Below are 21,676 nucleotides of genomic sequence, written 5' to 3'. Positions count from 1 at the left end.
AAAAGTTTGCCAGAACTGGTGGCTTTTCTCTGAGCTGTTGTAGAAACCTTTGCTCAAAGGAGAGGACTAATCTTTCAAGATACCCCTACCCCTCCTCTTACGAGTGTAAATATTTGCTTGCTAAATCCTTCTGACTCTTAAAATAACTCACTTTTGGCTCAGCTGTGTTTTCTTCTGCCCACTTGTAGTTGCTTTGCATTTGGGTAGTTGTTTACAGTAGCAGATGCTGAATCCTGATTTCTCCAAGAGTTCAATACTTGCGTAAGTGGGGTTTTACCATCACACAGCTTTTTAGAGAAGCTGCTGCCCCTTAGAACAAACTGGATTAAACCACACTCAGAACCTGGGAGTGCTGGGAAGACCCTCCAGAGGGTTTCTTCTGTGACCTGTGTTTTCATGACACAGTGTCCTCTCCTAGACCTGAATGCTGCATCGCTGTCAGCGAGAAGATGGGCTGGTGGATGAGAGGCGCTTGTGCAGAGCGCCCTGCTCATGGGTTTGTGCAACCTGCCGTCACACCAAAAGCCCCTGTGCTCTGCGGAGCTGCCTGCTGCTGTCGGCAGTGCTGCTGGACAAAGCCAAGGAGCACTCTGACAACTGATGGCTTGATTCCAAAGCATAAAAAGTTTCTCAACATACTTTCTAGTGTATTCGTACTTTGTCTTTCCCTTGGTAATTGGGAGGGGGTGCACAGAAACTTTCTGCTGCTGCAGCAGGAGGGTAGCTTAGGAGATGTTTGGGTAATATGCAGGTTTATTGCAAGAGTGAAAAGGAAAGAGTAGGTTTTTTCCCTCTTTTTCTACTTGTGTGCAGGACTTTTGTTTGTCTCATTTCCAAAGGTGTGATACCCTAGGAAGTGTGCTTCAGCTGCTGCTTCTGGGTATGGAGAGTTTCTGAACTGGAATTATTTCCAAAACCTTTCCTGGGGTGTGTTTGGGGGCAGGACAACCTGGCTTGTCTGAATGCAGGTGCATGTTTCTTTGTGTGCTGAAGAAGAACTAGAGAATGCAGTGCCTGTGCTGACTGCCATGTGCTTTTCCATTGGCAGATGATGCCTTCATCAACCCCCACCTCCAGAGGATTTTTGAGCGTGTACGTCAGAGTGCTGACTTCATGCCGATAAAGCAGATGATGGTAAGGAATATTCCTTCCTGCTTATGAGGGGAGGAGGGGCAATAACAGAATAAATGTCTCTTGTGACATACCCCAGTAAGGGAGGTGGATGAGGCTTTTAAAGAGTATTCTTTCAGTAAATGTTACATATTTTCAGTTGTGGGTAACATCTGATTTCTTATCTTGATTATGTGCTACCTTTTCTCTCCAAAACATTGAAGCTCAGCTGTAGACAGAGGAAAAAATGTGGGGTTTTTTTACATCCCAAGACTGTGCTGACAGAAGAGGATGTTGCACACAAATATGATTATAGGGTCTTATTGAATGTAGTGTCCTCTTCTGTTTCTTCTCTCTCATCTTTCTCATGAATGTTAAGCCAGTGTCCAGAAGTGCCTACACCCCATTTTAGAAACAGACTTACAAGCCTTAGTCCGGAAAATTAACAGCAACTTTGACCGTACTCTTTTGGTTAAATCTAACCCACCATCACAAAGAGCCAGAATGAAGCAAACTAAGCTTGCTTTCCCCCATGTACGTGCTCTCTCTTTCTCTCTACTTCCCTCTGTAAATTAAGATGTGAAGGGTGCTACAAAAAGGAATTGCCAGCACTACTTATCTTCTGAAAGACACTGAGCAGAGCCAGAGCTTAAATATGGCAGTCTGGCAATGTAGCAAAAAAGCTGTTAAAGCAGGCTGTGGTGTTTAATTGTCTATATTGCCTTAAAGAGAGTCACTCTTGCATGCCTGGATTGCTTCTGTTCAGCTTGGCAGCATGATGAAAGAGGAGCAATATCTAATTCCTTGCTCATTTTCTGGAAGATAACAAGTGGCACCAAAAAGGGGACTTTTATATTGCTAAGGCAGGAGTGTTTGTGCTCAAGATCTCTGTCCTTTAGGCCAGAGCAACAGAGCCTCACACAGATCTGATCAGTGTCTGTTTAGTGCTGGGGGAGCGCTGCTGGCTGGACCACGCCTTGTGATGGTGTGCAATGATGAGGAAGGGAAGACAATCTAGAAAGCAGGGTATGTAGGTACTCGGAACTACTATAGGCTGTGTGAGTTCACCTTAGAGGAACGTGATTTCCAATAGTGAAAATCTTAAATCATTGCTTCCCATACCCTGATGCTTTCTTTTTATTTGTAGAAAACTCTGAACAACGATCTTGGCCCCAACTGGAGGGATAAACTGGAGTCCTTTGAAGAACGCCCCTTCGCTGCTGCTTCAATTGGTCAGGTTCACCTGGCACGCTTGAAAAATGGGAAAGAAGTTGCCATGAAAATCCAGGTGGGCTTTACAGACCAGCCTTGTCTCTTGTCTGTGCCCCATAGGAGGGTAGGGGAGCTGCATAAGTATGCTGACAGATAGACAGATAAGAGACATTTTAATGCAAGTGAAAATTTGGGTCCAGCAATATCTTACCTAGTGTAAGCAGAAGGGAGGGACAGAAAAAGTTCTGCCCAGTCTCTGACTCCAGACGAGTGGGAGACGTCTCATAGGGGTATCACTGCAGTGTGGTGAGGGACTGCTTGTACTTCTGTGTACAAGGGGCTGTGTGCGAGGGTCCTGCCTGCTCCGTTGGTCAGTCCCCTCTCTGGGATGTACACATGCCACGTGCCCTCTTCTGGCCACAGCCCCAAGGATAAAGAAGTTTTAAGTGATGAGTAGGCACTGACTGTTGAGCAGTGGCAGTCTGCCAATGCAGGAGGGTATTTACCAACCCGCACTAAAGCTAAAGCAACTTCCAGCGGGTATTTCTAGCAGCATTGAGTTCTGGAGCTGAAACCCTTTGTTCCACAGAGTTTCTAACTCAAAGGAGTGGGATCCCTTGCTGACTGAGCAGGGTGCCAGGCAAAGCTGGTCATCTGGTTGGTGTTTTTGATAAAGGGGGGAGACTTTAGAAACAGTATGGATGGGTACTGGTGTCCTCTTCCCAAGCCATTGGTGTCCAAAGTACTCTCAGAAGTTAGGCCAAGGTAAAAGCAATGGAAAGTTAACCCTGTAGCATCAGCGCACATTCTGTTCCACAGCAATATAGGCTGGTTCCCTTCTTGATAGACAAAGTGAGAAAGAACAGGAGGAGGCACCTTTGCCAGGTTTGGGCTGGGGCCTCACCACTTGCCCTACTGCTGTGGATGAAACACTCTGGGGCTGTCAGTAGCATGTGCTTTCAGCTGTGGTAGGGAAATGACTGACTGCCCTCTCTGCTGCAAGATTTGTGTGTCTGAGAACTTTTCATGTGTTGGAAGAGTCTCTGTCGGAGGACCTGAACAGGCCCTTCTGGTTGCAAAGAGCTGCGTCTTAGCTTGTGTCTCTGTCCCCTGTTTTAGATGCTGGGCTTTAAATAAGCTTTCAGAGGAAGGGTGTGTGGCTCAGGTATGCCCTGGTTCATTGCCAGGCTGTTGGTGGCTGTGTTGTAGGGTAGATGCTGGGCTTTAAATAAGCTTTCAGAGGAAGGGTGTGTGGCTCAGGTATGCCCTGGTTCATTGCAGGTATGCCCAGGTGCATTGCCCTGGTTGTAGGGGTCAGTGGGTGTTAAGCTGGAAGGTGTTTTTATCTTACAGCAAAGTAAGTTGTATCTGTACAACCTGGTCATTTAATCTCAACACTGCCCTCTCCCATTCTGTCCTGCAGTACCCCGGAGTCGCCCAGAGCATCAACAGTGATGTTAACAACCTGATGACTGTCCTGAGCATGAGCAATATTCTCCCTGAAGGTAAAAAGACCGAGACCTTTGGCAGGCCCTGTGTTCCCACTAGCACATGTTGAGTTCTGCCAACCCTTTTCAAGCAGTGCATTGCGTACTTCTCTCCTTAAGACTGGAGGGAGGAAACAGCCTCAAGGAAACAGTGAAAACAACTCAAGTCTGCTTGAGCAGGAGCAGATCTCCCACAGAAAGCAGGGAGAGGCAGTAGATGTGGGCAGTGGGTGCAGGGCCAACTTGGAGAGCCATGCTCCCTTCTCCTGCTGCAGAGCTGCCACTGCCTTTGCTGGGCATGTGCCTGCTCCAGTACCCACTCAGTGGGGTGGGAAGTGCACCCATGTTGGTTTTTCCTGGCCATGAGTAATGTGTATTTGTCTCTGTGTGCTCTTTATAGTGAAGGATCCGTAGGGACTCTTGGCAAAGTATAAAGTGTCTGGGTATACTCACTTTTGATGGCTTTCTAGTCATGAAGCATGGGCAGTGTTCAGGTTAGGTAGTCTTGCTTTGTCCCTGTTATTTTTCTGGTACGTTTGGCAGAACTCATTCTTCTCCATGTTTCCTGTAGCCCTCTATGCCTGCCATTCACTGCTCTTCCCAGTTATCCTCTGTTCTTCCCAGTCAGAGTTGTGGAGAGGTAGAGAACTGTCCAACTTGGAGCTTGCTCTATGCCCTAGCACACAGTTGAGTCTCTTTTTCCCACAGGGAATGCAGGATTTACTAATCCTTTTTTCCAAATATCTAAATATCTGCCTGCAGCAGCTGAGAATCTTAGTGGGACTGGACAAATAATGCTTTAAAATCAGCCTGAGTGCTGACAAAACTTGGGACTGTTCTCTGTGGTGGCTGGGCAGGGCCCTGCAGAGCGTGCTGAAGCCCCAACTGTGCCTGGCCCAAGGAGAAGACTGGTTTTCCAGCTCCAAGACTGAGAAGACTGGACTTGGCAACTCAGGCCCTGGCTACATGCTGCAGTTCACTGTCTTAGTCATGCTGACTGCTTATGCCTGGCAGTGCCTGTTCCCAGTTGTAGGCAGATACACTTTGTAGCCTTTTTTGCTGCTTTTGCCCAGGCTAGCGTTTGGGTGCTTCTACTCCTTGGTGTGTGTGTCTGCGCAGCCTGGGCTTGTGGGGTGGGAACTGGGGGAGGATGGAGCCCTGCTGTACAAGAACGATGTGGGTGTACCTTGGTTTAAGCGCAGCTGTGTAGCCTTGGCCTGGGATTACCCACAGAACCTATATCTAGTTGGAACTATGCTTTGGCTCTCTGCGGCCTCTTGTACTCTTCAGCTCAGGGTTGGGTGGATAGCAGGTTGCTCCTCAGCTCAGCTCTGGAAAGCTTAGCCTGAGGGCATCCTTTTTGTCTATGCCTACTCTCTTCTCTGCTGTTTGACTTTCAGGTTTGTTTCCTGAGCATTTGATTGAAGTCCTGAGCAGAGAGCTGGCCCTGGAGTGTGACTACCAGAGAGAAGCTGCCTGTGCAAGGAAATTCCAGTATGTTCACACCATTGCCTTCAACCCCTCCCATCTGTGTACATGTGTGTGAAACGCAGGAGAGGTTGCTTAACTTCAGGACAGTGGGGAGATGAATGCTGGGCCCTGGGATGTAGCGCAGGGGAAGGGTGTGTGTTTGTGGCCTGAGCTGTCCCCTAGAATCACCACCTTGTCTCCACCAGGCACTTTTTCAGTCAGCTAAAACGATAGCATATCCTCTCTCCTTCAGTGCAAGCCTGTCCGTTTTGCTGCATGTGAAGGTACGGCAGTAACTCTTGAGGCCAGGTTGCAATGCTGTTCTGTGTACTCTTATGTCAGCCTGTTGTAAGCTTCTTCAGTCCTTTAGTATGAGGTTTTTCAGTTCAGCTCTCTTACAGCAATTAACACCACCACTACTGCCTGCTCCCTTGACTTGCTGTAGCAGTGGGGTCCAGATTGTTTTTACGTGAAGGCTGGATGAGGGAGAGTTGCCAGAGGCTGGATGCCCCTCCTGTCCCTCTGCAGAACTGCCCCTGTGGCATTGCTCCCCTTGGAAAAGGCCTGTTTCTTCCATGTGTGTGGTCTGACCCTTTGATGTACCAGCCTGGAGCCCTCCTAACATCACTGCTCTGGCAGGAGATGTGACCTCAGGAGCCGGCAGCAGCTGTAAGTCACTGGCGTGGTTTCTGGTGACTTGATCCCTACTGTAACTGCTGAGGAAGACTTCTCCTGGCAGCCTCAGCCAGGGTGTGGGGAGAGGTGGTGTGAAGGGGCTGTGTGCTGCGTGAGGTGGTGTTGAGTGGCCTGGCTGCTTGCGGGGCTCCTAACGTTTTCCTCTCCTTTCTCTGTCCCCTAGGGAGCTGCTGAAAGACCACCCTTTCTTTTACGTCCCAAGAGTAGTGGATGAGCTGTGTAGCAAGCATGTCCTGACCACAGAGCTGGTGTCTGGCTTCCCCTTGGATCAAGCTGTAGGGCTGAGCCAGGAGATTCGAAATGAGGTACTGTGGGGTGGTCTTGCTTCTCCCCTCGCTCAGAGCAGCGTGCTTGGCCTGCCTGGTGATGGGTAGACCAGGGGATGCTTTGTGGAAGGGCAAACCCTGAGCAGTGCAAAGCAGGGCTGGAGTTGGGGACTCTCTGGAGCCTCTCGGAAGATTTCTGTGTAGGGGATTTAGCAGTGATGTTGGAGTCTCCCTAGGCTGGTCTAGGCCTTGCAGGTGCCAGCGTCCAGCAGGGAGGGATTGGAAGCGGTGAACGGCAAGGGCGGCTGAAGGGGAGGTAGCCTAGCTGCATAACTCCTAGATACCCTGTTCCTGATGATTATGAGTTTGGGAGGCATGGTCAGCTAGGGGAGAGGGGTCTTGTTTTGCAGCTGCTCTTTTGGGCAGGAGTGCAGAATCATCTCAGTGCAAGCAGTTGGGTGTCATCTTCTCCTGTGGGACTGACGTGTGCTGCAGAGGGCTGCTGGAAAAGTACCTCAGAAAACAGGATTGGGGATGTGGAGATGGGTAGGCGTTGGTGCTGAATATAGCAAGGGATTGGAGTGCTGTGGTGGGACAAGCAGCTGCTGTAGTAGCAGAAATAACTGTCCTGGTATTTGGATTTTTTTTTCTTGTCTTGGTGTGAGTTGTCAGCTGTTAGCAGGTCACTGGGGAAGAGGGCAGAGTATGTTCCTCTAGATACACAGATCTCAGCGTCACATTGGACTTGAAGCTATGCCAGAGCTGACTGCTTGTGACCCCTGAGCTGTCTGTTCTTAGGGCTTGTCCCTTCCCATGAGCTGCTGTATCATCAAGGCTGCTTTTAAAAGGCTGTGAAGTGGAGTGTTGCTGCAGGAAAAGCCCTTCTTTCCTATAAGTGACTGGCCTGGCTGACCCACAACCTTCTGACCCAAATGAGTGTCCTGTAGCAGAGTCTGGCTTGCATTTGGTGCTCTCTTCCCTCCCTCTTGGAGATGATGTTTCAGTCAGCTTTGCAGAAGCTGAAGAGTGGCAGAATGAGGCTGGCAGTTCTTCTGCTGAATAGGCTTCAGATTAAATATCCTCACAGAAGAGATCTGCTGTAGTACGTAATTCAGCAGTGGGCTCTTCAGGGACTGTTACTCTTGCTTCCCCTGTGGCTGTCGGTCCCAAGGTGTGGGTCTGCCTCTCCTCCCTCAAGCTGGGTCAGTGCTGAGCCCAGCAGAAGACTTGGCTGAGGAGTACATGGTGGGTGTATGTATCTACTGAAGACCCCTTTCAGTAATGGCTTGGCCCTAGCTCTGTATGTTGTTCGGCAGCTTTACAGGAAGACACTCTCCTCTTTAGCTACTTTGGGCCTTTAACTTAAAATGCCCTGGAACCGCACCTGATTTCCCTGAGCTGCACTGGCTTCATTTTGGGCAGGGCCCTGCAGGACTTTCCACCAGGATACGCTGTAATGCTCTACTGGCCGTCTCCAGCTCTGCTTCTGGATCCCTCTTTGCACTGTGAAGGTGTTCCTTTGCTCTCAGAACAACAACCAACTGCATAGTCAAAGCTGGGAAGGTAAAAGGCAGGGCCAGGACCCAAGTTAACACATGCAGTTGGACAACCCCTGGAGCCTGCTGTTCTCAGCTGCCAGATACAGGGTAGCAGTCTCTCCAGAGGCACATCCAGGGGCTGATAGGAACTACAGTTGAGGCTGATGTAAAACTTGCATGGCATCTGTGCTGTCTGCTAAGGATGTCCCAGGGCAGGTGTAGGCTGGGAGTTGCTGAGAGGTGCCCCCTCACCTCTTCAGTTTTGCAGCATGGAGCAGATAGTTCCTGCCAGCATGGTGATGTGTTCCCTGTTTGCTAATGCTCACTGTAAATTACGTGTGTGAGTAGGGCTTGCTGCCCTCCTGACTTGCTGCTTTCTCTCCTTGCTTTTTCAGATCTGTCACAACATCCTGGTCCTGTGTCTGCGGGAGCTGTTTGAGTTCAGGTACATGCAGACGGACCCAAACTGGTCAAACTTCTTCTATGACCCACAGTTGCACAAGGTAAGCCCAAGCAGTTGCTGTCCTCCCTGTACAAGAGCTGCTTTTCACCAGCTTTTGATCATTCCCCATTCCCAGAGTTTAACAAGCCCTTACTGAGATTCTCTCAGATTCTTGTCCTTGAGCCTTGGGCAGGTAGGACAGTGAAACCTGTCCCTTTGCCACTTGTCCTCACTCGGTCTGGGTAGGAGAGCAGGGCTTCTGTAACCCTGGCTGGCTGTCTTTGGCCTTGCATCTGGTCACAGCTATTTCCTTAGCCTTGGGGTCTGTTTTCAAGCTGGTCAGTGGGAAGTTGCAGCTGGTAGTGCTCTACCAGGGTACATCTCAGCCCAGGACTCTTTAGTTGAATGCTCCTGTCTTGTGTTGTGCTGAAGACAAGGGTGACAATTGCAGATGTCCTGCTTGTTGGTTTGGCTGCTTGCTTGTGCCCTGCAGGTCAGATGGAATTACTTGTTCCTCCCTGAGGTCTGGGTTGGAGAGTGCTGGGAAGAGATCTGTGCTGCTCTGTCCCCACACAGAAAGCCTGAGCAGAGTTGCCAGCTGAGCAGGTGTGACTGTGTGAGCATCGGCCATATCTCCTCCACCATGTACTAGCACAAATGTTTGTGCTGCTTTCGGGGAATAAAGGAGTTGGGGGAAGCTGAGCTGCAGTGGAAGGGCTCTCCAGCCAGTTGAGCTTCTTGAAGACATCAGGAGTCTTCTTAAGGTCAGGCTCTACTTTGAGTGGTTGACACTGTAATACAGATGGGTTTGTCTCTTTCCAGGTGGCCCTGCTGGACTTTGGAGCAACACGAGGGTTTGATGAGAAGTTCACAGATCTCTACATAGAGGTGAGGACGTCCACTGTGTCCTAGAGTGCTGCACTGGAGGTCTTAAGAGTATTTGCAAAATTATGCTTATCTCTTAGCTGTATCACTTTGTACTTGAATCCACCTTGGGTGTGGAGGGAAGCAGGGCTGGAGGCAAGACAGCGAGCTCTCTTCCTGTTTCATCTCTACCATAGCCTTCTGCATGTCTGCTGCAAGCCTCTGGCTATCTGAGTTTGGATGTTTAAATTGCATGACAAATGTGGAGAACTGTAATGTTGCTCACAGGGAGACTCAGGCAGCAGAGCACATCAGAGCACTCAGAACTGATTTATTTTTTTTTTTGAGGGTATGCAGGAATTGCTTGTCCTGTACTCTGTCTCTTCCTGTGACTTACAGCTTGCTTAAAGACTGATAAATTTATGTGAAGTTGTATCTGCTTCCTTTGTGATCATCATGTTCTGCACTTGATAAATTCAGCTGCAAGGGCCAGCAGATGTCACCTAAAGCTTCTTACAGTTGGCTCTAATTGATTGATGAAGCTTTTTTTGATGTCCCTTACGTTCTCTGGGCTATGTGTAGCCCTACTGGGAAGAGCTTTGGAGAGCCCGCAGCTGTATCTTTTTGCCAGAAGCTTTTAAACTGGCCAACATCCAGACCCCTGAAGATGAGGGCAGAGGTGTGGAAGCGAGTGGGCAGCATGTGTACCTGTAGCCTATGTAGTAGTCCTGTACTGAAAACATTTTTCAGTCATCCCCTAGCTCTTCTGAAAGTGTTCCTCCTATTCAGGTAATCAAGGCAGCTGCGGACATGGACAGAGAGAGAGTACTGAAGAAGTCCATTGAAATGAAATTCCTCACTGGCTATGAAGTCAAGGTATGGAGCAGAAGGATCTGCTTTTAGTGGTGGCCACCGATTAAGTTTGTTGAGGGTCTGTGGACTTTCCCAGATTTCTTGATGTGGTAAAACCCAATGTCAGTCTGAAAGCCCTGTTGATAAGGGTGAGGGAGAAGGACAAAAAAGGCTTTGGCTTTTGTTCTCACACTTTTTCTTTTGGGAGCAGGAGCACTAATGATGATACAGCTAGCCCCAAAACCACTGCCCTTCCTTCTCTCCCCCAGCAAGACCATGCAGGTGGTGATGACTGCTGAAATTTCATGACTGGGCAGATGGTCTTCTGGAAGGTTTAGTTGCTTGAAACTGTATTAAGCAAATGTTCATCAGTCTTGTCGGGGGATGGAGGTTACCTTTGTTGTGGGTATAGTTAGGTATTTCTCCTGAGCTGCTGCTGCTGTTAGCACTAGCATTTCTCCTTTTCCTCCCTCGTGGTTAACATGGCTAGTGATGTTATTTATGCCTCTTTCCTTTTGGCAGGAAATGGAAGATGCCCACTTAAATGCTGTCCTCATCCTGGGAGAGGCTTTTGCATCTGAGGAACCTTTTGATTTCGGCAACCAAAGCACCACTGAAAAGATCCATGGTTTAATCCCAGTCATGCTGAAGCATCGGCTTGTCCCTCCGCCAGAGGAGACTTACTCTCTTCATCGGAAGATGGGGGGTTCTTTCCTTATCTGCACCAAACTGAAGGCCAAAATTCCCTGCAAAAACATGTTCCAAGAGGCATATAGCAAATATTGGAGCAGTAGGGGCAAGAAGCCAGAGGAGTAGTAAAATGAACTAACACGTCTTGTTCTGAGGGCCCAGTTCATCTGAGCCTTGCAGAGCGTTCTAGCCTCCCACGCGTTGCACCCCAGCTCTCCATCCTCTTCAGATGCAGCAGCCTGTGCCCTGGAAGCCAAGTGTGCGTTTCACAACGACAAAGCTGTTCTTTCATGCTGTGTCTGTCCTACACTGACTGCCAGTACAGTCCGCAGCTTGCAGGGAACTGTCTTCTTGAGTGCTTCTGTACTGTTTCAAGGCACCAGCCGACTGCCTTGAATGCATTTTTAACATTGTGATGGTGGCTGCATATTGATTGGGTTTTATAACAAGTAGGGGAAGGAGGACAAGAGCAGAATTTAATATTGAAACCTGTTTGTAATTCTCCAAAAATTGTTTTTTAAAAAGCTTCCCTCTTTCATGCTAAGGTGGAATTCAAGTAGTTTTCATACTGTGAATTATAGAATGAAATACTAAGGTGTACCCTACCACAGACACATTGAGCACCTCCCCCCCATTTTTGTAAGTCAAGTGGTGGCAGTCTAAGAACCCTCCTGGATTTTACTGACATTGATTTAAGGCGAGAAGGGGGTGTGTGTGTACACAGGACAAAGTTTTATGCTTTCTGCCTCTTTCTGGCTTGCAAGCTAAACATAGGAAATATTTTTAAAAACCTGAGAATTGAGTGCCAATCTCTTTTAAACACACACATACACTCAGACAACCCATCTCAGTTCTGGGAGTCAAATATGTAATCAACAGAGCTATATCTGAGCACAAATAGTGGGATTCTTCACTGTCTGGTAGGTATCAGCTTTCCTGAGGGCGAGTTAGATAAGCTACAACTCTGACACCAATTGCTTGCTGGACTCCTAACCAAGAACCTAGTCTGTCTGTCTCTGTTTTCCTGTAATGCAGAACTTAGGGCAAGGCAGACAAACACGTCATGTCTCTCATGAGCATTTCAAGCTTTTGCTGAAATGTCACACATTTAAAACCAGACGCACAGTTTTAAACTATTGGAGTCAAGGTAGGAAATTTACTTTCTTAGATTTTTGTACAAAGCCTGTACCTGTACAACTTCCCGATTTCAATAAAAAAGTGCTTGTGCCGTGGGCCTTCTGCCTGCAGTTTTTTCATCTTCTGGTGCAGTAACGAATAGCCAAGTGAACCATGTCCTTTTCTGTGGGATAAATGGGCGTTGAGCAGAAGGAGAAGCTTCCGAGTCTCCTCTTGTTGCAGTTGTTGTTTGCTCAAAGAATGACTACTACCCTTGTAAAGCCATGCATCTATGGCCTGTTCATTCCTTCATCTTTCCATTGCAGCTGTGTCACTAATGCTAACAGCGATGGTGACAAGCTTACCAGAAGCCAGAAAGACATCAGCCTGAACATCTCTGTGGCCATGAAAATCCCTGGTAATTGTCTTGTTTTCCTTTGTTTTAATCACTCGGTTACTGTGTCCAGTCTCCTGGACACAAGTCTTTTTGCCTTTCCTCCACTTGTGAAGAAAGAGTGGCTGTTGGAGTTGATGCTTACCTGGTAAGGCAAATGTCCTTATCTGGCATGGGCCAGGTATTTAGCAGCAGGCTCAGCTGGTCCTACTCAGTTATCATAGCCCAGGAATGCAGAAGTTGTATGATCTTAAACTTCAGTGCATAAGAAATCCTGACTGCTGATACTTCCAGAGGTAAAGAACAAGTGAGTAAATAAATGGGTGCTCTCAGGAAGGACCTCTGAGAAACACAAAAACAGGTTATTGTATTACCTTTATTTCAAGATCATAAACATATAAACTGCTCCATTTAAGACTTGGTTGAGAAAGATCCAGTGCTGTTTAATTCAACTAAAAGTACTGCTCAGGTTATTCCTAACCCTTTGAGAAGCAGGAACTCTGCTGTTCAGTGAAGTAATAGTTTTGCATTAAGCTGTTTAACTTTGTACACTTGATAATTTCCCTTGTTTTGGGTTCTGATAGACATTGTTTAGTTTTTCTGTTTTGGATCTAGACCTTGCAGCTGTAAAAACAAACAGTGGAATTGTTTGAGATGTTAAATGTTTATGTTAAAGGTTAAAAAGCAAAGTATAAAAAGCTGACAAGGGAATTGGGTTAGGTGAGCTTCAGAGCAAAATTTCTGAAATTGAAGATTCAGAGCCAGTATGTTCAGAGAACTTGCAAAGGCAGCAAAATAACTCAAAGAGCATTACAGTTCATGTTTCCAGTAAGCACAACTAGGTGAGATTGGTATGTGTGTGTTCATGTCACCGCAGATCTTTTGTATACCATGCTGGAGCATGATGTTTAACACTCAGCAAACATTTCCCTTCCCTTGAGAGAGAGCGTGTTTAAGAATAACATCAAGCTGAACAATGGAGTTGTTTTGCATTTGCCTGAAGGGTAGCAACAAGCAGAAGGTAAGATGTTTCTTTATTAGGAAAGCTAATTAGAGCTCTTGGTCCCTAATTCTCCTGGCCTTCTGTGTGTGTTCAAAAAAGCATTAATAATGTCTATAGTTTTGTCCAGCTATATTTGTGAGATGAGGATTTGCATGTCAGTGTAACAGCCATGGAGAAAATGTGAGCCAGAAACACTGTGCTCTGGCTTCAAGTCAAAGAAACCATGACATTTTACAGTGAGCAAGAACACTTGATCACTGCTGCTTGCTCTGTACCAGCTACTGCATTTGCTTGAATGACACACATAGGTTGAGGATATGAACAGTTCTGTGCTGCAGCAAGTTTTCCAAGTTCTAGAAAAGTCCTCTTGCAGAAAACGGTTCTTTGTTACACAAGGCAAGCTGGAGGTTAGATCTGCTTCTCTGAAGACAGGGATTTTCCATTCTAAAGAACTAAGATTCAGGCTACACATAGTAGCAGTGATTTTCCTACCTTCTTTCTTTAGTCAACCTGGCTACTGCATCAAAACAGAAAATGAATGCAGAGGAGCTGAACAGGAAGCCTAACATGCAGGTCACTTTCTGCTTTTTCTAATGTCGCAATCCCTTGACAATAGAAGGCCCATTTCCCAGGACCTTCACAGCTGTGATGGTGCAACTGGAACCCTGGGAAATCAGAAATACAGCACTGCTTGTAAGAAACGTGGTATTTCACAGAGCTACAGCAGCTAGGAGAGACCTGCAGTGGCCTATAAATGGGATGAGCCCGCAGGCTTAAATCCATGTAAACTGGATTTGGGGAGGCCTGAGAAAGTCATTTAGACTGAAAGAGAGGGACAGGATCAGAAATTTCTGTGGAGCGAGGTAGCCTGTGGCCATGGAAGAAGTGGGAAGCACGCTGACTGTTCCCAGAGGGGACTGCCAGCGGTCTTTGGTAATGGGAGAATGCCCACGCTGGCACTGCTGGCAGCACAGGCTCAGTAACAGCACAGTCCTGTATTCCTGCAGGGGAGGTGTGAACGACTGAAGCATGTAATCAAAGCCAGGACTTTTACCAACAGGGTAATGAATGAAAAGGAAGATGTCCCAACAGAAGGTCTCTGGTATGGAGAAAATCCCAGGCTGACTTGTGAGAAACTGGTGGACGATGTGAAAAGGTGAGGGTACATGTAAAACTTCACAGGTATTTTGAGATGCACTTAAAGATGCATGCAAGTCAATTTGATGGTGGTAGCTCAGAAATAAGTGAGAATCCAGCCTCTAACACAAGGACAGCTGAAACATTTGATGTGTAATTAAATGAAGGAAGAACATCAGAAATGATGACAAATATTGACACAGAAGAGATGACCTAAGAAAAAGGTCAGGAAAACTGTAGGTGATGAAGTTCAATATATACCAAAGTATAAGGTGGCCTGACTTTGAATTTTCAAAAAGATTCTGGTGATTTTTTCTGAAAGCTGTTAGTTAAATCAATTTTCTAATACATTCCTTTTCTTCCCACTGTGTACTTGTCAATGTGTTACAATGTGCTCATTTTATCTTTAAGAACACCGTTAGTCCCCTTTCCGTTTCCTCCTCAAAGCTTAACATGGAGAGGTAGGGAAAAAAGACAGAACATCTGCATTTCTAACAGTTCCCTGTTTTATTGCAGTACATCAAAGTAGGTTAATATTAAGTGTGTTACCAACATAAAATATTGGTGGTAAGTCATTTTACATTGTTGACTTTTCCACCTTAAATATTTCTGTGCAAAAGAATCTACATCATTGTTCTGTAGCAGAGAATCTCTTACAATGTCCTCTACAACACTGAGGGCATTAAACAAAATAGTGAGAAGAGGCAAAAAGCAGAATCTTTCCCCCACACGCACACTTGTCAGCTTTTATACTCTAAAACAAAAAAGTGATTACATCTATGCCATGCAAAACTGTACAATAATATTACAAAGAAAAACCTAAAAAACATATTTTAAAAATAAATGATATGAAACTGTCATACATAAAAAGGCAGGTATAATTGCTCTGAAATACCAACACTGGTTTGTTTGTGGATTTCTTCCCTGTGGATGAGACTTTCTTAAATGCAGAATGACAATAGGTTGTACTGAGCTGCAGCTGGAATGAAAGACAAAGTAGAGTTGGAATATTAAACTGGAAAGCCTGCAGCAGAGCAGTTTCTGGGGGTGTTTATCAAATACAGCGTGAATACAAAGCACACGGAAGGGTGCAGTTTGTGTTAGTGCAGAAAGTTGTCCCATTTCCTCCATGGAACTGACTCCTATTAACAAATAAACCACAGCAGAAGCTACTATGTGCCACTTCTTTGATTCTCAGACTAAGGCTCAGGAGGTGTGGGTACTTGCACTGTGATAAATTTTACCCTTAATGTATTCATTTAAAATTAAAATGGAAAAAAAAAATAAAAAAAAAACCAAAACAAAACACCTTCTTCCACCCAAGAGCATGTTTGTCCTGTCATTCAGGGTCTGGCCATGCAACACAGTATGGTGCCCGAATCTGTTTCCATGTTAATACTCCAACTGTTTTCTTTTGAAAGGCTGACGCACTCTGTGAATCAGTTAAGTGCGGTTAAACTACATTTCTATAAATACACTATGCTTTTTGGACTTTTTTGGTATGACAAGACCCTTAACTTCCCTCTGCTATGTACCTGAGAATAACACACCTGGCTTGTAATTTTATCACAATCAATTCAAAGAGATAACATTCCTGATTCAGTTTTGAAACTTGTTAAAATGGGCAAAATGCACATTCATAACAAGCCACAGCAACTAACTGAGAGGAAAAGCAGCAACTACTTCACCACAGCCTCAGGAATGTTTTTTTGAAACCACCAGCTGTCTTCTACAGGTCAAAGGCAATAGAGAAGAGAGTACTATAACCCTGCTTTTGGGGTTATCAAATGTGGAAGGAAGCCACATACCTGTGTGCGTGCACGTGCAGGGGAAAACTCTTTACCAAACCTTTTTCATTCTATTACCTGGAATCCTTAGTAGCTGCCTGAATCTGTTCAGATCCTTTGTTGCCATCAGAAGAGAAAAAAAAAAAGCAAAAACCCAACAACCCATACGTTTAAGCAGTGTCAAAAATGCAAACACCTTCAGTCTCAGCCAAAAGGAAAAAAATCAGCTAGATACATACTGTGTACAAAGAACATATGCTACAGTCAAAAATTCAATGGGAGATTTTAAGCTCCCTGAACAAAATGAAGCCGCCTAACTGTGAAGTTGAAGCAATGCTACAGTGCAAAGTAGCAAACATCAAACCTTAAGAGACAACTGTCTTTGAGATACCAGTCAAGAGTCTTACAGTTCAAATGACCAAGTTACTTTTCCTAGCCCAATGAGTATTTAAAAAGCTCAGCTACAGTATGCATATGTTTTCAGTGTTCATACCAACAAAAAAAAAAAAAATGAGTGTGGTTTTAAATTGAGTGTATAATCAAATGGTCCCCAAATATATAAAACTATTCAAGTCCTAGGACAATTTTTCTCTTTTCAAATAAGTGATGTGGTCATTTGCTTTTCAACTGAGAGAACAGTTGCTGTTTCTCTTTTGAATAGATGCGTATAAAAATGCACAGTACCAAACTAATGATTAAATAGAGTAATCCTAAAGGAGACTGCCAAGGCTTAGAAATGGTGGCGTACAAACAGTGTAGGCCTGTGGAGCTCTCATCCTCTGGAGCTTAGTTTTGTAACACAGCTGACCTACACTCTGCCTGAAAATGTCAGTTTTTGATATAGCAATAGACTGCAGGCACCGTAACGGAGTAAACATCGGGGTTTACTCAATTTAATTGTTTGCTGTGTTGTGGCTCTTTGGGTTCCATTTTCGGATAGAGCATTAGCTCAACTGCAAAAAAAAACCCACAAGAAAGATCCTGTGATCCTCTCTCAGGGGACTGTCATGCAGGCTGCTCTATCTTAAATGACTGCTGTTTAAATGCCTTCTCTCAACATAAAAGTAAGATTAATGTTTAAGTACAACATACAGTAAATACAAAACTAGTCTGCAAAGGCTTTGAAAAGTGTGTGGACATGCTTCACCAAAAGGAGGAAATTGTGGGGAAAAAGCAGTGGCTATACTTGAAGCACTATGCAGCCTTTAAAAAGAAGCTGATGTGGAATTTTAATAACGCAAATAACGCCCTGCCTGTCTGTCCCTCGGAAAGACTGAGAACTTTTCTGGGAGGAATTAATTTCAAGTGCTTAGCTGTTTGCTAAAGCATTTAATATTAAAAGCTAGGCTTGCAAAAGTAGTAGCTTTGAAGTGAAAACAAACAACACAACCAGCTTGCTACTCTGAAAAACCCAAATAGGAGAGAGACAGGCTTTTGATATAATGGTTTCTAAAAAAATATCTTGAATTCCTATCCCAAAATAACATTGAATGAGCTTAAACTTGGACAAGCCTCTTGATTCAGAGTGAAAGAGAAATCTTACCTAGGAGACCCAGCATGATTAAATGGATTAGATGATCTGTGTCTCATTCCCTATTTCACATTTAGATCATACCTGGAAATTGCTGTACATGGTTTCAACTTACCTATAACTTCTATTAGGGAAGACAGAAACTGGAAAACTCCAAACATCTCTATGTGGGTGAAACACTATATACTGCTGACTGCAAGAATACGGAATGGTTTAATAAGAGCCATAACAAGTTTCCGAAACCCACAAAACCCAGTATTCTAAATACAAAAAGCCCTTACATGTTTGACTATGGTCATAGTATAAAGCCAGCAACAGTACTACTGAGGAGAGAGGCTCATTTGAACACACTCCCAAATGAAAAACACATCTGCCTTGCTAACTAAAGAGAAGAGACATCTTCCTCTTACCATCCATTTGTACATCCGTCTCTCACTTACTCTGCTGACTGCATGACCAGCTTCAGCTTTTTATTTATTTCTGCAACTTCAGTGGGCTCTCTCTTCCACCGCAATACTTTCTGCCCTCCAACCTGACCTGCTATTGGAACCCAACAGCAGGTGAGCACACAGAAACAACTGCAAATTGCACAAACCCACAGCATGGGGAGGGAGGGAGAGGAAAACCAACCTTGCCAGCATGGCAGTTGTGGGTGACTAGGCATCTTGAACTACCACAGTGCGAACAGTGTGAGGTCAGACTTCAAGGTTCTTCATTGCTACAGTGACAGCATAGCCAGCCGCGGCTAGCTTCAGGCTAAGGGCACTCATTTGGCTGATGTGTATTAGCAACTAGTATTTGGTAACAACAGTTAACAGTTTTCTGGTGAGGGATGGTCAAGGAGATGTGGAAGACTGCTCCCTTCCGAGTTAAACCTGGTTAAAGGCTGACTCAGGGATGAATCCTGCTGCATGGAGCTCCCTTGCTGCCTTAACGACCTCTACTGCAGCATGCCATAAGGTTCCTCAGCTGCACAGCCAGCACACCAGGCACAGGGCAGCCGCCGGGCTGACTGGTGCCCCTGGTTGTCGGGGCAGGGGCTTGCTTTCCAACTGTCATTTTTGCAAAGGATGGGGATTAACATGAAAGTAGGAATTATAGCTTCAGTTACGCTACCGCCAGAAGTAAAGAAATGTTGAGAAAGCACTGCAGGGACCTCTCCCGGCAGTGCAGTGAGTGCTACACAAAAGGAATATCTGTCCTGCGAAAGGTTTTAGGCCAGGCCTCCAAGTCTGTATATTACTGAGCATGAAAACAGGGACAACACAAATCTTAAATTAAAGGCTCTCTTAAATAAGCATCCATCTTCTGCTGCATACACAATGCTTTTTTTCTTTGAATATATACATACGTATTTTACTCTAACATCTGCATATTTATTTAAACTCTGTACTGTAGTAAAATATGCATCATTTTAATCAATAAGGATTTGCTGGCGACAATCAGATTGACATTCAAACGTGGTGGCTGAAAGCTTTTATGTGCCTCTGACATACTGATCATTCCCCCTGCTGGGGAAGGGGTCTCTGTGCTACTTCTGTACAGTACAATGAGCTATTGTATGAAAACAAAATCCCTCTGAATTTTCTCTTGTTGATACTGGTCTGGTCTACTTAGGCTACTTTTTGGGAAGTGGAAAGGGGGTGGGATAAATATGTCTTTAAAAATGAAGCAGCTGTAACCACAAAAATGAAACCAATACTAATACAAATCTACAGCATCTGACATTTACCAACACCCTAGGCTTTTCTCGTTTGCTGCTGTCAAATCTGGGGAAGGGAGGGTGAGGCAGTGCCAAACGGTGCTGAAGACAACCAGCTTTTACCTTCCTCTGTACCCCACTCCCAAATCACTTTCGGAGAGGGAATGGGGAGGGTTAGGATGACGAAGGTGAGAACTGGAACAAGTGAAGGGGACAGCCATGGGGACAGCAAGCTGCTGTGATGTCAAATCTGAATGCTGAAGCAGTTCATGAGTCCCAACTCACATGGTCAGAGCTCTCCAGGGAGAGGCTCTTGGTCTTGTGAGGAGAAACTGGGCTGGGAGGGCTGCTGAGGTTGGAGCTGTTCGATGCAGTAGAATGTCTCGGAGAGTCAGAGTCCTGCAGCCCAAAGACACAGAGGAACACCAGTAAGTAACAGGATAGCAAGTTTGAGAGTGACCAAGGGCGTCTGAGGAACAGGTGACTGGATTGAAAGGTCTCCACATATTTTGCTTGTGTCCAAAAATACTGAGGAACTATTTTTGCTCAGAATTTCCTGGTCCAGGGAGACTTACAGGTAAGCAGTCACATCACTCTGCTTTCAGCAGGCATAACTTGACACTGACATAAGAACACAACACCTGTGGGATTCTTGCAGTCTGCTCGTTGCTGAGGGCCTCTTGGTCAGCAGAGTGTGCAGCTTCAGGTTGCTTGTGAAGCTACAATGGCTCCTGCCTTTTCACACATTATGATCTGAGATGCTCTTGCACTAAACTGAGAAATCTTTGTGGATGGGCTTCCTCACAGCTACCTCTTCTATGTCACTCCTAGTGTATTAATTCAGAGCATGCTATCAAGTTACTCCAGTTGGATCTTCCAGCGTAAGGTAGAATGCAACTATATCTGAGCTTGAGTTTGGGCTGACAGTTGCCTTCCAGCTTCAACTGGAAGGATATATTCAGCACCATGAAAAGCCTGTGTGATCTCTAATTTTCTCACTCCTTGTAAGATAATGGGCTGGGGAAGTTTTGCTGGCCAACTTCAGATTGAACCCTCCCATGTAAAACATTCTTGGCTGGAGGGACTGAGTTTAGCATTGGGCAGGATTGCAGTCCTATCATAATGATAGTCTTGTTCTGCACAGAATATAAATTACTAAATCCAGATTCTGCTCTAAATGAAATTATTATATAATTCTTAAATTAACTTGTTAACTTCAGACACTCTGAGTACAAAATGTTTCCTGTGAAATGCTTGCTATGATAGCTTAAGAGTCTTTGCAAATAAAAGGCAGAAGGAATATGACCACTATCAAGCTGTTACTCTACTGGGCCAGTATTTTTGGGAGCCTCGCTACCCACTTATCTCCAGGTAAGGACCGCAGAGAGCAGTCTTTTCTGCATGTTAAATACCAGGACCAGAGTTGACAAGAGTCTGACCGCAGTCTTTTGTCAGGATAGCTTGCAATACAGGAAATCCAAGTCCTCATTGTTAATGACTCCCAAACTTGTAGCCAAACCCATGACAGAATTTAACTTCCTCATCTTCACCTACACACAAATTTTGTCCACTTTCTCCTGTCACTCACCTCTCGCTCATAGTCCCTTGTTGGTGCATCACTGCCTTGGTCCAGGCCACCAGAGGATAAGGAACCATCTGAGGGCGACGCCATAGGCTGACGCTTTGCTCCATAGCTACCTCCTGAGAATTCCCTCCGCAAAGCACTGCCGTTTTGTGCAGACGATCCTAAAAGATGTGGAGGAATTAAACTGTGTTACAGATGCCCACTCAATGTACTAGAAATTTGTTAGCTGTTTCTCTGGTTAATTCTGCTTTCCTCCGGCATGTCCCAAGATGCTCAGCTCATGGCTTGCAGACTATGTGGGCTTTTATCTCGTCTGCTGCCAGCTGCAGTCTTTCCTAGGGATTCCCTGGTCCCTCCCTTGGCATGTCAGCATTAGCACACTGACAAAGACAGCAGTTGTAGAAACTGCTGTGGTGACAGTCCAGTTCCAAGTGGCCTCTTTCCCAGGGAGCAGGTAGGTTGTACTGGCAGGTACAGACTACAGCAGACACACACGCTTTCTGCAAGCAGTTAGCAACGTGCAGCAAACATGGTGCGTTCCACAGGAAGGGAAAAAACCTAGGAAAGCTGGGACACCAGTCTTGCCTCCATTTTCACATGGTCCATTATTTAGTCACTTGCCTCGTTTCAGTGCAGGTCACTGTGCTGACTCTGGCACACAAAGGGAGTGTGGCAGCACTAGGAAAGGTGTTTGCCAATACAATTCAACTCTTCCATACTAGCAGCCAGTATTCTATTGCTTTCTCTTTGCACTAGCAGCAAGAGAGGCACCAAGAGCTCTACACAGTTCAGCA

The 21,676-nt window shown here is 45.6% G+C and overlaps 2 protein-coding genes across 2 annotated transcripts in view; one reads left to right on the top strand and one right to left on the bottom strand.

Moving 5' to 3' along the window:
- Window positions 1-11,859, top strand: part of ADCK3 (aarF domain containing kinase 3) — a 36,475-nt gene extending 24,616 nt beyond the window's left edge. The window contains exons 6-14 of the mRNA XM_009708186.1: window positions 1,049-1,134; window positions 2,258-2,398; window positions 3,746-3,827; window positions 5,210-5,303; window positions 6,139-6,280; window positions 8,175-8,282; window positions 9,044-9,109; window positions 9,875-9,961; window positions 10,460-11,859. Of these exons, the coding sequence (XP_009706488.1) occupies window positions 1,049-1,134; window positions 2,258-2,398; window positions 3,746-3,827; window positions 5,210-5,303; window positions 6,139-6,280; window positions 8,175-8,282; window positions 9,044-9,109; window positions 9,875-9,961; window positions 10,460-10,753 (1,100 nt within the window). The 3' untranslated portion in view covers window positions 10,754-11,859. The remainder of the gene's footprint in view (window positions 1-1,048; window positions 1,135-2,257; window positions 2,399-3,745; window positions 3,828-5,209; window positions 5,304-6,138; window positions 6,281-8,174; window positions 8,283-9,043; window positions 9,110-9,874; window positions 9,962-10,459) is intronic.
- Window positions 11,860-18,949: 7,090 nt separating this feature from the next.
- CDC42BPA (CDC42 binding protein kinase alpha (DMPK-like)) overlaps window positions 18,950-21,676 on the bottom strand; it is a 117,531-nt gene continuing 114,804 nt past the window's right edge. The window contains exon 33 of the mRNA XM_009708185.1: window positions 18,950-19,696. Coding sequence (XP_009706487.1) covers window positions 19,565-19,696 — 132 coding nt within the window. The 3' untranslated portion in view covers window positions 18,950-19,564. The remainder of the gene's footprint in view (window positions 19,697-21,676) is intronic.

Source organism: Cariama cristata, unplaced genomic scaffold, assembly GCF_000690535.1.
Source record: "Cariama cristata isolate BGI_N322 unplaced genomic scaffold, ASM69053v1 scaffold539, whole genome shotgun sequence".
Lineage (NCBI taxonomy): Eukaryota > Metazoa > Chordata > Aves > Cariamiformes > Cariamidae > Cariama > Cariama cristata.
Note: the sequence above shows the minus strand (reverse complement) of the source record. Positions and strands in the feature narration are given on the sequence as shown.